Below are 17,859 nucleotides of genomic sequence, written 5' to 3' on the forward strand. Positions count from 1 at the left end.
TCCATATGTCCAGATTGGTTTCAATATCTATACTATTATATAAAAATCTAATGGTGTCTGTATGTGTATTACTAATAGGTGCAAAAACTACTGAACCAACTAGGCTTAAATTTTACAAAAATATAGCTACCATACCAAGGACCATTATAGGACTATTCACATTTCGATACTGACCGTTAGGCTTTGCCCCTTTGGCTTTAAAAGTTCTGAGGTGAACATTTAAAAGTAAATATTGATTGGTCTCCATGGCTGTGATGTGAACACTAACAATGTTTGTTTACATTTGCTTTGACATTTAAATATAAACAAGAAGAACTGCTAAACTGCATATTTCACAATTTCAGACAGCTGATACAAAGAAATTAGCCTTTTAGGTAGGTTTATTTTAATCTAACGTTTTATCATGGATTATTTATTCTAAAACTATGTCAATGATTATAGAAAAAAAGATTTTATAACCGTTGCTGTATCAACTCCGGCTTTGCTTTGGATTTTTTAAAGCGTCTTAAGTTAATAATCTTAAGTGAAAATAATGTTATTGATATGTTTTCATGGAAACAGTATGGAAATTACAATGTATAGATGTTTTGTATGAATTTGGAGGCTACTTTAAATAAATTCTAACTGCTTCACATGTGTTATTAACTTAACATAACTTGCACATCACATTATTTTTTATATGTATATTTAGGTAAATTAAGTTATTGTGTTTTGCTAAACCTATGCTTAAATTAAACTAAAGAATATCATCAATAACTAAATTGTCGTTGATTTTTGTTTTCTAAAATCTGTTGTATATGTATAACATTATATATTTAATTATCAAATGGTAATATAAAATACTCTTATTTTATCTTAACATAGCTTTCAGTTCACATTTACTTTATTTGATACATTTATTATTCGCGTTTTGCCACACCGCTGATTTAATTAAACCAAGGAAAATATCACAAAACTAAGCAGTACACAGTGTTCTTTTGTTTCTAAAATCAATGAAATATCTGTTACTATGTTTTCTTAATGGTAAGTGTGAAAATGTAAAGGCAATGGACTATGGAACTGATTAAAAGAACTGGTTTGTATATTAAGTTGTTTGTTGATATTTTTGTATAGTAGAATCAGAGATGCAATGAAACATATGCTGTATTTGCTATTACATTTTTTAGTCCTTGATGCTTTGATAATCATATTAGTTTTGTCTGCTGTCTTTAATGCTAAATTATTTGTTTGACATTTTTTATAGTACATATAGATATACTTTCTTTAATATTTCAAATGACTGTATTGATAAGGCACAGCAATATTTCTAAAGTTTATAACAGCTGACTTAGTTTTTCTAATGATTTATTGTGAGTGAAAAAAACTTAAGATGAAAGGATTTGTGATTTAATATAAAGAAGAGTTTAATATAAAGATATTTAAATTTAATAATTAGTATTTTTGCAACTTCAAAATTGAAATTTTAAATGTCAATATTAAATTTAAAAAATGTGTAATTAAGGGAGATGAAGGTAAATCTGGTAAATCATGTACCTATGTCAAAGTTTTACTCGAAGATTTGGTCAGTTTTTCTCATATCAGCCTACACAAGATTTAAAATTAATCAAAACCAAAATGGTGGTATCCACTTCTTACCAGATTTAAAAGTCATAACTTAAACGTTTCTGTTAAGGCCATAAAAGTTGAATTTTGTTTCTAAAAGAGTTGGCGGATGTGTAACTACTATATGCAACAGATAAAGATTAAAATGTTTCTATTTTGTGTCCTCTTCCCGTTGCAAAGCACGGGTACAACTGCTAGTAGTTTTATATAGCAATAATTTATTTTCTAGACTAAGTTTTGATTTTCTTCCGATGAGCCAATTTAATTGATTAGATTTTAAATTTAGTTGTTGCTGTTTTCTCCAAATGTGTGTTTTCCAAGTTAACTTCCTATCTAAATGGATACCTAAGTATTTAACCTCAGTTACTTCGGGAAGTTGGGTGTTGTTTATTGTGACAGGAGGACAAGAATTTTGATTTAGAGTAAAAGTAATGTGGACAGATTTAGTTTCATTAATTTTGAACCTCCATGTCTTAAACCAATCAGTAATTATGTTAAGATTTTGCTGTAAATTTAGAGAAGCTTGAAATGGATCACGATGAACAGACAAAACCGCAGTATCATCCGCAAATGTAGCAATTTCTACCAACTCATTTTCTGGGAGATCTGCTGTGTAGAGAATATACAAAAACGGCCCGAGGACACTTCCTTGAGGAATCCCAGATTCAATTGGACGTAGGTTAGTGAGGACGTCTTGATATTTAATTTGGAAAGTCCTGTTTTGAAGGTAGGATTTTAAAATGCTATAAATTGAATGGGGTAAAAACTTTTTTACTTTATATAACAAGCCAACATGCCACACCTTATCGAATGCCTGGCTAACATCCAAGAAGGCAGCTGAACAAAACTTTTTATCTTCCATACATTGACGTATCACGTCAACAACTCGGTGAACCTGTTCTATGGTACTGTGTTTCCGTCTGAAACCAAACTGATGTGCAGGAATCACATCTTCGCCAATAAGTTCTTGTATTCTTTTCAGAAGAAGTTTTTCAAATAACTTAGACATTATTGGTAAAAGACTTATGGGTCGGTAAGAACTTACCTGGTCAAGAGGCTTCCCAGGTTTCGGAATGACTATCAATTGTGCTCTTTTGAAATGATATGGTACATATTCAAGTTTTAACATTGTATTAAATAAAATAGTCAAAAACATTATTCCTTTTCGTGGAAGCTCTTTAAGTATTTATAGGTTTACTGCTATGAGTACATAAAAATTCATCGTTAACCTAACAATATTTCAAAAGTCCTCCATAAAAAAAGAAAAATAAGTATAGACTAGTGTACATGTTGCTCGAAATCGAGCAATTGCAAAGAAGTACAGGAGTTATTTATAAACAAATAACTTGTTTAAAAACTAATAACATTCATAATTTATGATGATTTTAAAAGAGTCAACTAAAAGATTATTAACTGATAAAAATACTCACAATTTACATGACAGTCCTATTCCAGTTTAAAGGGTTAATTTTTAACAATCAATCTGCCCATGTACGGGAAAAGATAAGCTTACAATTTAAGTCAACGTAAAAAGGCCGTCAGCTTTTATAAATTACCGTACCTAAGTTGTTTAGCCAATATCTAGACAATAAGGTGTAGGCTACTTTAAACTCTACAGGATAGAGTTAGGCAAAAACTGGCAGAACTCTGAAATGGTGTTATTTATCATAGGCTTACTCATATGCCAAATCCTTAGAATAAAAATGCAATAACTAATAACCGATATCATTTAACACAAACCAACATCCAAAACTAAACATATTTTTAATACAACATAGATAATTTACACATTGACTGTTTTACATTATGTTCTTCTTCTCACAATTAATTTTTGCTTCGCAACGGGAAAAATCTGTTTCATAATCATTGAAATAGATTTATAATAAATAATCTATCATAAAGTTTAAGATTAAATAAACCTACCACATAGTTGTTTTACATGGTGGAAGGAAAATACATTTTTTGGATCAGCTGTCGGAACTTGTGAAATAGACATTTGACAGTTCTGATTGTTTACAAAAAAATGTCAAAGCAAATGTAAACATTGTGAATTTTCTCATGCTTCCATGGAGACCAATTATTTAATATTTAATTTCTGACAACAGCTGGAGTTTCAAAACAATGTTTGTTTCCCATGTTAATCTTAAGGAGAAATGCGAAACTTTAAAGGGCCCCAGGTCCTCACTCTTTAATTATTTAACTAAAAAGAAAGTTTCCTGCACAACTTCACGTTACGCTCTTTCCAATGACACCAAAAACATGCCAATCGGTTCAGTAGTTTCGGAGGAGTAATTGTCACAAAAATCGTGCTTGCGTATTAAATAAGTACGAGAGGTCGTCCAGTGGTCGAAACTCGACCATAAATATGTAATGTAAACTTACTCACTTCTCTATTTTCACCCCACACTGTAAATAAAACATGTGATTGGAGTTTCTTCCATTTGTTTTGATTTTATGTTTATATTTCGTTGTTATTTCGTCACCAGCATGGCAACGCATAAGATCCATGTTAATTTTTTCAAATTTTTAAACGCATTTTTTGTGCTTATCTTTGAGCCTATTTAAATTTATAAAGGGATTCTGCACACCTACAGGAAAGTAGCTTTCTAACGGTATGCGTAGATTTACCCCACGATGCACACGAGCTGAGAAAAAAGGTTTTAAAGAAACATGCTTGCCTATTAATATATAGATAGATAGATTCCTAAAATCATCTGTAAACAAGCAATTATTTACCCAGTACGCTAGGATCGAGCCCGGGATTGTGTTTCACATTATTTTAGGCCAGATATAGGGGTTGCAGAATTATAACTTAGATAAAATCCATTGGTGGTTTGTACCAGCTTGCTCCTCACCAAAAGAGGTATATTAAAAAAATAAACGTTTTATGAGTTTTCCCAATCAGTTTTAATCTTTAGAAAATATTTTCTGAAACTCGTTCCTATCTTGATCTCTTGTTCTAATATTCTTTGTCTATAATCAATTCTTCAATGGAATTAATCAGTTTAATGGCAATCATAACACCAAGCTGCAATTTGTAATTTACAAAACAAATAATAGAACATACTGCTGTATTTTGGCTGTAAGACAAAAAAAAGAAGTGAGGTGTAATATCAGATAGTTAAAATATACAAAAAATTAGAAAACATATTAAGCTAAGGGCAGTATTTTAAAATATATAAATATTTAGAAATATTTTTCATGGTACTTGAACTTATCAATTTTTGTAACTGCTTGCGTCTGTGTTAAGAGCAATGTGAGGCTTTAGCTACAGCAAGGTAAACATCTACAGGTCACTAAGCCAATCCGATTAACAACAACAATATGTGACGTCATGTTAGTATAAGGTGATCAGCTGTTGTCAGATCCGCTTATAAAGGTCAATCTGGAGCTATGGTTAAGCTAGGCCGAATTTTATTTTGGTTTTAGATAAATGAACCTGGCTAATGAAACCGTTGATTTAGTAATTAACAAGGCTATATAGATAATCTCACTCAATTCTACAGTACACTCACCCTTAATTCATATTTGGGTTAAAGTACACACCTAGGTGGCGTCCTCAACTCCCCATCTATTTTGTTTCTTCACAAACCTTCCCACTGTTTGTAGGAATAGCCTTGGTAAGTTTGGCTCAAATATTGTGGCCATTATTGTGGTTGTGGCATACAAGTTTGAATTGAAGTCGATCCCAACGAGCTTCGCTTCGCTCGGGTTTGCAGTACTTCGTGTATGCATTACCTATACTCCCAGATATGAAACAAATGGCGACATAACATAGTGACATTTCATAATAGTTTACAGTAGGTACTAGGGTAAATTACAGACATTTTGTGCGATTTCAATTTTATTATTTTCAATACATGATTTACAATTAAAAAGCTATTATAGAACGCAGAACACGCCTTAACAGTGGTCTTCAAAGTAAATCCCACTTGTCATTGATCAGCTCACGTAGTAGTTCATTCTTTTCACTAGAACTTAAAAAACTGGCATTGCAAGCGTTGATATTCTGAAAAAGAAACAAGAAAAATTCCAAGTCTAATTCTAAGTAAGTCTTTAACTAACATTTAACTAACAATAGTCCAGATAATAAATTTAGTTTGATTGAGGTCTAAAGCTGTTTATATTTTTATTTCTTATTCTGTTATTACAAGTTGCAGTTTTGCTTAATTTCAATGGGTTTTAATTGCACGAATGGTAGATATGTAGCTATGACATACAGTAAATTAAAAGAATCATTTAATGCTTGTACTTTTATCAAATATGTTTACCGTACCATATAAAATAACCATGATATTGAAGAATACTAACACTATTACTGTAGGTCTCATGGTTAGAGATGGACCTAGGACCAATTAATTATTTACTTTTAAGTTTTTATGTTCCCAGAGGTAAATAACACAATCCGTTTGAATTCATTTATACTTCAACTTTTCATCAACTGTATGAGGCGTATGTATCTATTTATGCTTGTGTGTGTCTATTAGCACGATGCGGTAACTCGAGCCATGTTAGCAAACGGTTTCTGTGGAATTTGATACAAACATGTTATCCTACTTATTTGAATGAGTTCAGGAACTAACAAGACACAAACATGAGTAATACAATGTTAAATGCAGGAAGGTTTTCATCAGAGATTTGTGTCTGCATAGTTTTATCTCACCGCATTAGCCAGCTGTTGACGGCTGATACCCCAAGATTTCAGCAGCTCATAGTCGTCGACTAATGTATGACCTGTGACTATAGGGTCGTCATCACTCACGGAGAAATTGGCACCGTCTCTGGCAAACCTTACAAAAAAACACTCACAACATGTTGTTAATCATATTTTGGTACGACAGACCATTGGCAACAAATATAATGGAATTAAGCATCTTTTTAGTTACTACGGTCTTAAAATGAAAATACACCTAAGCTATACTGGTTTAGAACGTTGAACGTTAAACTGGAGTATTACTATCCTTTATCGAAGAGTGGTTTGTCAACCATCTATCATAGGTTGGAGAACCATGGAAAATGTTCTTCTTGTTCAAAACATAAATAGTTTAACCACATATCAGTTGTGGTACGTCACAGTTCAGGCATATCAGTCACGTGATAGTCAACAAAATATTCTTTAATGGATTTTCTATTGCGCTATCTACACTCATCAGGTGCAGGTTTGTCAGTCGCTCTGCCGGCGTATACCAGACTGAAATTTTGCTTCTCAACGGATTGTTCGGACGCCTGACTGACGTATTTGAGGTTATAAAGTAGTTTTTTTTTTTTTTCATTCAAACGGTTGTGTTTGTATTTTAAGTACTGTTTAACAATCAACAAAATGGAACAACTTTGATAGAATATTGTGTTTTAATCAAACAAAATTTGAATGTAAATAAAAGGTCACTGTAAATAAAAGGACGGAAAACTGACTGTAACCAAATGACTGACAGTCTGACTGAGAAATTACGGATGCAACTGAGACTGAACTGTGACTGTGACTGGACTGATATGTGTTAATCGACCTTTAGGCGGCTTTGCCTTACAATTTCAATACCGAGGAATTTATAGGCTAGTCTTTTATGGGATCAATTTCAATTTTAAATCCATTTAATATCAAGAGCTTTACAAATGTAAGAAAAATATTTTTTTTTTACCACTTAAAAATGATGAGTATTCTTGTTGGAATTACCTGCAAATTGGGTGATTCTCTCCCCCTGCTTTCACGGAGCCTGTCATGAGACTAGAGTAGGGACAACATTCAAAGTGGACTTGGTCCTTTATACATTTCTTGTAAATGGCAGCGTCCTCCACCACGTGGTACCCGTGTCCCACCCTTTCACTACCCAGCTTGTACACAGCCTAAAACACAACAATATCATGAGACTAGAGTGTGGACAACTAACATTCAAAGTGGACTTGGTCCTTTATACATTTCTTGTAAATGGCAGCGTCCTCCACCACGTGGTACCCGTGTCCCACCCTTTCACTACCCAGCTTGTACACAGCCTACAAGGCAACAATATCATGAGACTAGAGTAGAGACAACATTCAAAGTGGACTTGGTCCTCAATACATTTCTTGTAAATGGCAGCGTCCTCCACCACGTGGTACCCGTGGCCCACCCTTTCACTACCCAGCTTGTACACAGCCTAAAACACAACAATATCATGAGACTAGAATGTGGACAACATTCAAAGTGGACTTTGTCCTTTATACATTTCTTGTAAATGGCAGCGTCCTCCACCACGTGGTACCCGTGTCCCACCCTTTCACTACCCAGCTTGTACACAGCCTAAAACACAACAATATCATGAGACTAGAATGTGGACAACATTCAAAGTGGACTTTGTCCTTTATACATTTCTTGTAAATGGCAGCGTCCTCCACCACGTGGTACCCGTGTCCCACCCTTTCACTACCCAGCTTGTACACAGCCTACAAGGCAACAATATCATGAGATTACAGTAGGGACAACATTCGAAATAGACTGTCAAAGGAAGTTTCCAGCGCCCACCGCTAGGACTGCCGTGTAGTTACGGTGCACACCGCTGCAGGCAAGGAGCGCAACGTCGTATGCTACCAGCAGACGCTGCAGCGGTGTGCGCCGTAACTACACGACACTCTTAGTGGTGGGCGCCAGAACCTATGCTAACCACAGCACGGTTTTCGGTCAATGTTTAATTCTTGTTGTCTATGGTTTTGTATAGCAGATACACTCATACCCTGTCCACTGCGGAGGCTGTGCCGACCTCGGCGGCATGGACTGTGCGATGGATTCCTGTCTTGGCCGCCTCTCTGTACACCGATACGACGGGCTCTTCCAGTGGAGCCTCGTCTGCAACCAAGGAAATATAACAAGACTATAGTGGTGTTAATAGATAATAGATAGCCATAAAAGAGTTTAATCTGTTAACAATTTTATTTACCTCCTGATAACATGCAACTTAATATTAATCTATAAAACTTCTAGACTTGTGAGTAGATTTTGAACTATACTGTATAACCTATCTATATATATAAAATCCAATGTATGTTTGTTTGTATGTTTGTCCTTTATGGACTCCGAAACCGCTCGACAGATTGTAATGAAACTTTTAGGCATTATTAAGCATTATTCAATGATGGTTTGTGTAAAGTTTGGTGCAGATCCGTCAAAAGGGCTCCGCCCCAGTGGCTCTGGAGTTTCCCATGTTAACCTTATGAGTACTCATATTTAAATGGAATTAAAGAAAATTAACAGCTGGTTTAACTAAGCAATTTGATTCTGTGATGTTCAATAGCATTAAAAGTTAATAAGTTTACCAACAGGGTGCAGCACAATTATATTTTTTAAATTTATGACAACAGCTAATTTGCAACCAAAAGGTGAGTGAGCGTAGCGAACGAACTTCAACCTGAAGGCAAGTGAGCACAGCGAACGAGCTCCAACCTAAAGGTGAGTGAGCGTAGCGAACGAACTTCAACCAGGATCTTGAAAATGAACAAGCATTTGACATAAAAGCATAGGACAGGACGACGTCTGTCGGGCCAGCTAGTATTATATAAAAATTATGGTTACCTAGTTCTTAATGAGTCGTCCTAAACATTTCATGGTTAATGTATAAAGGGGAACTATTGACGATGAGTGTCACTGGAGGATTAAACTAACCCGGTGAGCATTTTGTTTGCCAAAAAATACTAACTATTAAGTTTGATTTGAATTTCACAAAGATTCACAAACTTTTCCTCACACTATTTTCCCTGTAATTGGATTGATTTAAAAACTTTGTATGTGCCCAGATCTTAAATACTTGAGACTTATATTTAAGACCATAGACAAAATTTTTTGTCTATGGTAAGACTTAACTTGTAATTTATATCTCCAAAAGCCTTATTTGGGCAGCTATTCACCTATAACGACTCCTGGAGGCTGTAAAGTAAGCAAATCAATTCCAACAACTCCTTTGTCGAAATGTTTCTGGCACTGACGAAGAACTTCGGTCATGTCATTGAAGTCTTTACTGTATCGAGCGCATAGAATCTGCTTAGTTTTGACACCAAAGTCCTTGCGTCCACGTTCCAACCCATGTGAAATTCGCACAATAACTTCATCCAGTGCTAAAACATTAAATCCAAATACGAATTAGTAGGCTGATCAAAGATAAGTTGGTAGGGACAGAATGTGTTTCTGAATACTTAAATGAAGTGTAGCCTGCGCACATGGTAATTAATTACTTAAATAAGAATAGAAGATCATTTTATTAATTTAGAAGGTTAACAAATAACGTTTAGCATATAAGATTTGGCATCACAGGAGGATTGGCAAACCCCCCCCCCCCAGGAGGGTTGGGGGCATTTATTAATTTATGCCCCGAACATAACTTAAATTTTGGAGGGTTGGGGTCATTACGGTTTGAAGGGTTGGGGCTATTAACGTTTGGAGGGTTGGGAGTATTGAGGTTTGGAGGGTTGGGGGCAAGTAAGTTTGGAGGGTTGGGGGTATTGAGGTTTGGAGGGTTGGGAGTATTGAGGTTTGGAGGGTTGGGTTCAAGTAAGTTTGGAGGGTTGGGGGTATTGAGGTTTGGAGGGTTGGGCGCATTAAGGTTTGGCCTTGGACCACTATCTTGTAATACCATTTTAATATTACCTGCAAACTATTTTGTATGATAGTTAAATTAGATGCATAATTACAGTGTATGATAACTTGGATGGATTAGCCTTCAAATCAAATTTCGGGCATCATCTTGCATGTTACACCGAAAACATTCATCTTTTTATTTAAAACCTGATGCCATAAAACTCATGTTTAAAAAATCACCTCCAGAAAGGTTATAGCTAACTATTACAAGAGACAGAACCAGTTTGGCGATTTCCTTACCACTCGGGCCAAGTTGAGCGAGAGCCTTTTCCCCCAATGCAATTCTTGGGCTGTAACGCGGCTCCGCGTAGATCACTCCTGCTTTACTCTCGTCCTCGCAGAACTCATAAGCCATCCGCTCCATTGCGTCCAGGTCACCTCTGTGAGAAGAGAGAAATAAATAGTAAGGCATAGAGAACAAGGAGACTTTAAATATTGCTTTGACAATTTCATTTGTTTAACAGAATGTACAAGTACTAAATGTAGATTTAAAGCGGATATTTTTGTACGATTAATGTAATGTAGTGTAAAGAATCAACTGATGCAAAATAACTTAACATCTGTTAAATTTCTAATAAATCACCATATGGTTTATTAGGTGGGAATCTCCTAAAATTCTTCGAAAGGGAAAATAATAAAGCAACACTTTCACCATATACGATGGTATAGGGGGTGAAAGTAGAAATGCATTAGTTTAAGATGATGAAACAAAAAAAATATGATAATGAACGTAGATAAAATATTATTTAAAAAATGTCAATGAAAAACTCAGATTGGTCATCTGTTGGGTTAAACGTAGGTTCATAGTTTAAAACTATCACTCGTTTATGAGGTATGGTTTACAATTTTCGATTCCACGATTTTTCATAATTTTAAAATGTTATAAGCGTTTATTAAACAAATGTGATTCATACTAATATGAAGAGTACAATGAAAAAATACTTACTCCAGCGGTGGCCAAAATAAGCCAAACTTTTGTAGGAAACCATTCAGGTTGCTAGGTTTGGTGACAGTACATGCCTTCTTAAACTGGTCCAAAGTCTCTACACCTGGGATAGAAATCTTCTTCTTCCTAAAAGAATTATAAATATACAACAGTAACTTTATTGTATTATAGGTTGTGATGCAGTTTTAAAATTTGTTAACTAAAAAAAACCTTTTGAGTAGACATTAGTTTATTTTTGAGCTAAACTCTAGGATAGTTTTAAGAAAATATATTTGTAAAGTTGTCTTACTACAAGAGACAAATTATCAACAAACAAATTACAGTCCATCTATATGTGTAGTTTATTTTTAGGTGAGGTAGCTTCTACGTGTGAGGTTGTTGGACAATTGAACTACCCAATCTTGACGCAATCACAGCGCAACCCTCACACCAAAAGTTTAAAAAGGAAAATTAAAACAATATAATTTTATTTAATGACAACAAATGTGGACCAATATCAGAAAAAAAAGACTGAATGCTATACTTACTGTCTATGGGAAAAGTGTGAAACCTTAAGAAAACTGAAAATTACATTTAGATACCTAGGTAAAATCACATGAATAAATGAATGCCCCTCTGCCAATGGTATTTTAAAACCAACTAAGGCAGAAACCCCTTAACAACTATTAAATTCTTGCAGTAAGAATATCTTCATTTAAAACTAAATGATTCCATAAACGTTACCGGTCCTACATCTCATTCAAACGTTAGTTGAGTTAAACTAGGATAGTTTGATTTTTTTCATTCGTGTTTTGAAAAGTAAATAAATGTTTTTACTTCGGTAAAATACAGCAACTTGTACTAGCCTATTCATTTTTAACCTGGAAGAATTTGCATGGGAGTGAATGGCATAGCTTCACTTAAAAGTAGGCCTTATAGTTACATAAGTTACTTTTTGATAGTTAGAACATGGTTTGGTATTTTTTTTATATAAAAACAACATTAGTTAACTTACTGTGCATACTCCCAGGCCGTGCTAGGTCGTACAGCTCCGTCCAGATGAATATGAAGTTCTACCTGAAATGTACAAACGTAGAACACAATAGTCAGTAAATAACCGACAAAGTGGTTCTATTTTTGACTGAAGTAAAAATATGGTGTTGACATTGAAAATAATTCATATAGAACTGTCATTAACGTGCTTTTATTTCGTGTTTCATGTCTAGGCATATATCTTATTTGTTTTAATAGTGAAATATACTTAACTAAAAACTTCAATTTCTCAGTACTGTGACACTATATTGACTGTGTAGGGATTAGCACATTTATAACAAAGGTTATGAGTATTCCTATAATAGTTTAGTCTGCATGTCTGGAAAAATGCACACTCAACATTGAACCCAACCGCTGATCTGTATATGGATCTGTATAATAAGGTTTCAATTGGACAAAAAATCCCCGTCCGTACAGAAAGGGTACATAGCTGGTCAATATTTTCAAATAAAAAATCACTTTCATGTAAATTTAGCAAAATAAACAGCTGTACTTGGTCACAGCTGAACTACACAGGTTATCTTTATTTCTACCCTCATTTTAGTTTTAAATATGTAAACAAATTGTTTCGTATTATACTCAAGTTAGTAAGTGATGACTTGCCTTTTTTATTCCATCACTTCGACGCCGAGACTGTGTCATATGTGGCCCGAGCTGCCTCACGCCCTTAAACCACAAATAATTATAAAATTAATCGTTTCACCTTTTGACAACTTCTATATTGACTATACACAGGATTGACTTCCCATTTAATATAAAAAATTTAAGCAAAAAAAGTGGGCCAATCTGAGATTGTCTACCACAATGACAATATTCTGACACTAAAAAAAACAGGCCGTAATGCTCGCCAAGCATGACGTCACGATAGAAGACGGCTATGACGTATAAGTACTTATTTATTTATTTTCCAATGAAAGATTAAAACAAGCAGCTGATCACAAACGGCAAAATTACGTCATTGCCGTCTTCTATCGTGACGTCATGCTGGACGAGCATTACGGCCTGTTTTTCTAGTGTGGCCTTGTGCCAAGTGATAAATCAATCAGCTGTTTGCTATGATACTCCATGTGTTTTAATTAATGTTTAAATCAATACACTAGTACCATATAAAGTCAATGCTAGTACCGGAGTATGATTTATCTATGCTAGTACCCTCTGATGATATGGTCCTGAACTTATTATAACCTTATATAACCTCAAGTCTATTATGTGTATAGTCAATGCTTCTCTAACCAAATACGTTACATACAATTAATTCTAAGACCACTATTAGGGGTTTGTTAACAGAAAATTTAGATTATGATGCTCAAATATAATTTTATTTTTGAAAGGATACCATAAACAAAAACTATTTACTCCACAACATGTTACCAACATTTCATAAGAGCAGATTTATAGCCATGCTAAACAATATTAGTATTTTCAAACCTACCTTCAACATGTTTATATTTGAATCAAAAGGTTGACCAACCTCAAGTTGACCAGCCTTGGTTGTGCCCGGAAATGGACCATGCCCATCTTCAATAGCAGGTCCCATTCCTTCTCCAGGATAAGTAACTGTTACAATTCTTCTCTTCAACCAGACCCCAGGCTTGAGTGGCGTTTGGTAACCTCGGGCCTGAAAAAGTATAGTTAAACTGTACAGTAAAATCCTTAATATGAACAGTCTGTATTTAAATAACACAGCAGTACAACAGCAGCAGTACATCTCAATTATACAATTGTTGACAATTGTTGACAGATTGTACATGAACATGCTTAAACATTTCTGCTTCACGAAGAGGACTATTATTCTTGTTTAGAATTTTGCTTAGATTATTTTTGTATATGACGTATTTTGCGCTAAAATGCATAGTTTGTGAGATATTCAATAAAAACCAAAAAGTTTAAATGTTTCTAACTTGTACCCCCCCCTCACACACACACGAACCCTAAGCTCAAATTGGTGTAACTTTTTACCAAACATTATGTTGACTGTACTGAACAACTAAGAGTCAGAAGTGTGCTTTATATCACATGTTCCTTGTATATTTACTACATTTTTATATCACTGGGCCTTCAGCTATTTATTTAAAAATGTCAAATGGAAAATGCATGTAATATCCTTGATACATACTGCATTTGTATTGTTATGTGTTAGAAAAAGAAAGTGTACTTACCTTTTGTGGTTGAGTAAGCATGGCCAATGTTTGCTGTAAAAAATATGTCAAAAATTAAAATTCAAAACTAGTACCTTTATAGATAAAACAGACAGTTTTTGTAGTGATTTTATCATGGTCAAAATCTTTTGGGAATTGGCTGAGTAATTAGGTTTGCTATAATTACACTTGAAACCTTTAAAAAAACTATCTATTTTACAACAGTTTGGCTAAAGGTAACAGCTAACATTAAAATACAGTTTTAGAATAGAAAATTCCCAATTTTGAGGGAATTACGGGTTTTATTTAAGGTACCGTTCATATTCCGTTTGAGCAAGAAGTTCTAAAATTTCACAAGTGTGTACTTTAAGCACACAATAGGTTTTTAACGAGTTCCCATCAGATTTAAGATCCAAGAATTGGCTAAGCTTACACACTGGCCAAAATATAATATCTTACATAGTCAAATTAAACCGAAAATAGCCCTCCCCCTAAACCACCATTAGTCAAATTTCGCCGAGAAATAGCCCCCCCCTAAACCTAAGTCCCCCTTTGCCAAATTTGATAACTTTTGTAGGTCGTATATTTTGTGAGATATAGTGATACTTCTTTCGTACTGTACGAAATTTGCCTTTTATACCAGATATTTCATGATTGAGATTAAAATAGTTTATATTTACAGGGATTAAATTTTGATTTGATGGACTTGTTATAATTGTTAAAAACAATAACACTGCAACTATAAGGTTAAAACTAGTATACCTAAACCTAATTTTAGGCTAAACAAACCTTCATCACAAAAACTTAAAATTTTACGACGGTTTGAAGTTTTTTAGCTTTTACTTTGAGTAGTACTATGTTGTCAAGCTAGATGACTACTATTTCATTCAGTAAATAAAATGAAAAAGAGGGGTATTTGAAATTGAACATAGAGTAAAGTCCACTTACTTTGGCAACGTTTAAAGTGTCCTCTACTGGAGTCTTCCATTCGCTACATCTGCCCTGCTATAGGTTAATCAGTGAATTAATCATACTATAAAAAGTGTTTTTTTTACACAAAATATGGAATAAAATATGCTATACACTATACAGAAAGGAGTTTAATTAGGAAATTCAGAGTGAAAAACTTAACTTTTTCTTTTGAAAAAATCTTTTGACAGAAATTCTCTTATTTCACCCAACATTTTATAGTGGCCTCCCCCAAAATGTAGCACTTTCAAAATGTCTAAGGCCTTATGAGTAAAGGATTTTTTGTTAATTAATTTCTTCAACCAATTTGGAACATAATTTACATTTTCTATTTTTTTCTAACTATCATTATTTAGGGTGTTCTTTTTCCAAACGAATCCCTATTTAGAAATAGCGTGAGGAGCTGTTTAATGACAAAACAAGGTTATTTAATGTTGGCATCCCTGGTTACCTTTTAACAAGACAAACATAGTTTTTTAAGATACAGTTTCCTTAACTTTTCAAGTCAATAAAGAGTTGGTTTATTTAGTACTGGTATCACAGCTGGAAACTTAATTTCAATTCTTTCTTGGCACGAAATCAATCTTTTTTGCTGAGTAATCACAATACCTACTCTTCGAGCATTGCGAAAACTCCGTATTGAGTTTTTATCACAAAACCTTCCCAAAAATACCAAACATCATAGATAACTATGAAGCAATGCATATCAGCTGATCGGTAGTGAAGTAAGGAAATCGGGGATACCAATATCATTAATTGGTATATCTATCTATCTATCTATCTATATATATTTATAATACGTGAAGCCATTTTTTGTTAAGGCAACTCCTCCCTTATTTGTGGACTAATTTCAACGTTTAAGGTGTCGAAAGATTCGTCTCAATATGTAGTTTTGCAATAAGGTTTTACAATTTTAAACTTCCTACTCTTAAGGGCGTGAGACCCTCTCAAAGGTCGGGGTTTCCCCATTCTATGTTATGTCAAATAATGTCAAAGGCCAAGTTAAACAATTTATCAGTTTTGTTGGAAGAACAGAAAATGCCTCAAGTTCAAAGAAGAAACATTGAAAACGGGAGGAGGAGAAGATTAATAATAAGATATCTTATGTGTATGAGGAGAGTAGAAAAAAAGAGGCCTGGTCTATAATTTAACAGATACCCATCCAGATACAAATTCACTTGGTGAGATGAATAATATTTGACAGTTATGCTATGCAACTTACATTTGGAAGTGGAAAAATATATGAAGCACATAGTGCTTTCACGTTGGTGAAGTAAACTTGGCTAATCACAGATCAAATGAATGCATGCAAGAATTGTTTACTTCTGACACTTACAGATCGAGAAATTTCTAAACATTTAGTAGAAACTATAATAATGCATTGACTATGATAAGTTCAAGTAGTAAGATTATACCAAATCCTTGCGGACCTTATGTTTTTATTGTAAACTTTCTGTATTACTCAGTCTACTTCAATTGAGAAAAACGCAAATGGATTGTTTACTTCTAGGTTGTGTTGCCCGTATCTCTGACAAACTTATATACCAAATTATTTTTGGACTGAATTCACCAACACAATCCAGACATTTCAGGACAAAAATCAGAAGTTTCAAAAACTTAGTGGCAATATTAGATCAAACATAAGTGAAGAAATTAGTGTTTGTATTTAACGATCGAATAGTTACGGTGTTTTAGCAGTTCCATTTAACCAATGTTAAACAATGTTTATTTTCGGGCCAAAAACGTCATTTGTTGATGTTTATGATCCATACCGGGTATTTTTCTAGTAATCGTGGGATTCTCTACGGAGAAAATTCGTTTGTTTAGAGTGAAGTCTCAAATCAAGGAAATAAAATTAGCCAAACTTAAATTACTTAACACTTGCTATCAGTAAGGCAACAGTTTTCTTTAATTCTCAAATCTGGAAAAACTTTGTTGTAACATGTTAACTCGAATTGAAGCAGATCGTTTAGCAATTATTAGGAGTTATCAGTTAAAACTGAGAGCAGAAATAATGTAGGTAGGTGAACCTTTTACAACGCAAATAGAGGTATTTAAAATTAGTTTCTAACAAGTGTTTAAACTACTCTAAGATGTAACTAGAATTACTCTAATTTAAGCATAACGTTTTCCTCGGAGTTATGTTTTATACTATGCGGCTCATTGAGCCGCACGGGTACTCTAGTTACATAATAATAATGGTATGGTACATTATGTGTTTGTTTTGTCATTAAAAAGTTTCTTATATCCCTTCTTGTAATTTGGGTTGAGTTAAATAAACCACCCTGTATTATTCCGCTTAATGTAGGTACTGTAATATTAATTATAGTGAACTTACCATGTTTAGTAAATATTGTATGAAGTTTGAATTACACTGCAACAGAGAATATCAAATAATTAAGTTGAATTCAAACAAAACTAGAACAAAATTGAGTTTTATGGAATTATATCACCCCATGGATTAGATATTATACCCAATATGATATTTTATGATTATGCGCACTTTCATTAAGTAGGTTAACTTCATGATCAGCATTGAATGTGTTATTTAATTCATGGGAATTATATAAAAT

At 33.9% G+C, this 17,859-nt stretch overlaps 1 protein-coding gene across 1 annotated transcript; it reads right to left on the bottom strand.

The window, feature by feature from the left end:
• Window positions 1-5,428: 5,428 nt before the first annotated feature.
• Window positions 5,429-15,317, bottom strand: LOC128995777 (adenosine deaminase-like). Its single transcript, XM_054420795.1, has 13 exons — window positions 15,266-15,317; window positions 14,339-14,371; window positions 13,651-13,797; window positions 12,783-12,845; window positions 12,142-12,203; window positions 11,148-11,273; window positions 10,442-10,581; window positions 9,475-9,681; window positions 8,307-8,419; window positions 7,575-7,733; window positions 7,274-7,443; window positions 6,266-6,392; window positions 5,429-5,611 (listed from the first exon to the last, which is right to left on the bottom strand). The coding sequence occupies exons 2-13, from the start codon at window positions 14,357-14,359 to the stop codon at window positions 5,519-5,521; spliced, it is 1,428 nt and encodes a 475-aa protein (XP_054276770.1). The 5' UTR covers window positions 14,360-14,371; window positions 15,266-15,317; the 3' UTR covers window positions 5,429-5,518.
• Window positions 15,318-17,859: the final 2,542 nt, after the last annotated feature.

This window comes from Macrosteles quadrilineatus, unplaced genomic scaffold, assembly GCF_028750875.1.
Source record: "Macrosteles quadrilineatus isolate MER2022 unplaced genomic scaffold, UCM_ALF_1.0 Scaffold_5__1_contigs__length_97177068, whole genome shotgun sequence".
Classification (NCBI taxonomy): Eukaryota; Metazoa; Arthropoda; class Insecta; order Hemiptera; family Cicadellidae; genus Macrosteles; species Macrosteles quadrilineatus.

Bases quoted from the DNA above. Each gene is read 5' to 3' on its own strand.
- LOC128995777 (XM_054420795.1), bottom strand. From the start codon at position 14,359: ATGCTTACTCAACCACAAAAG. The intron at 13,798-14,338 runs GTAAGTACACTT...ATACTTTTTCAG, and splicing joins TGCTTACTCAACCACAAAAG to GCCCGAGGTTACCAAACGCC. The intron at 5,612-6,265 runs GTGAGATAAAAC...TTTCTTTTTCAG, and splicing joins GTCAACAGCTGGCTAATGCG to AATATCAACGCTTGCAATGC.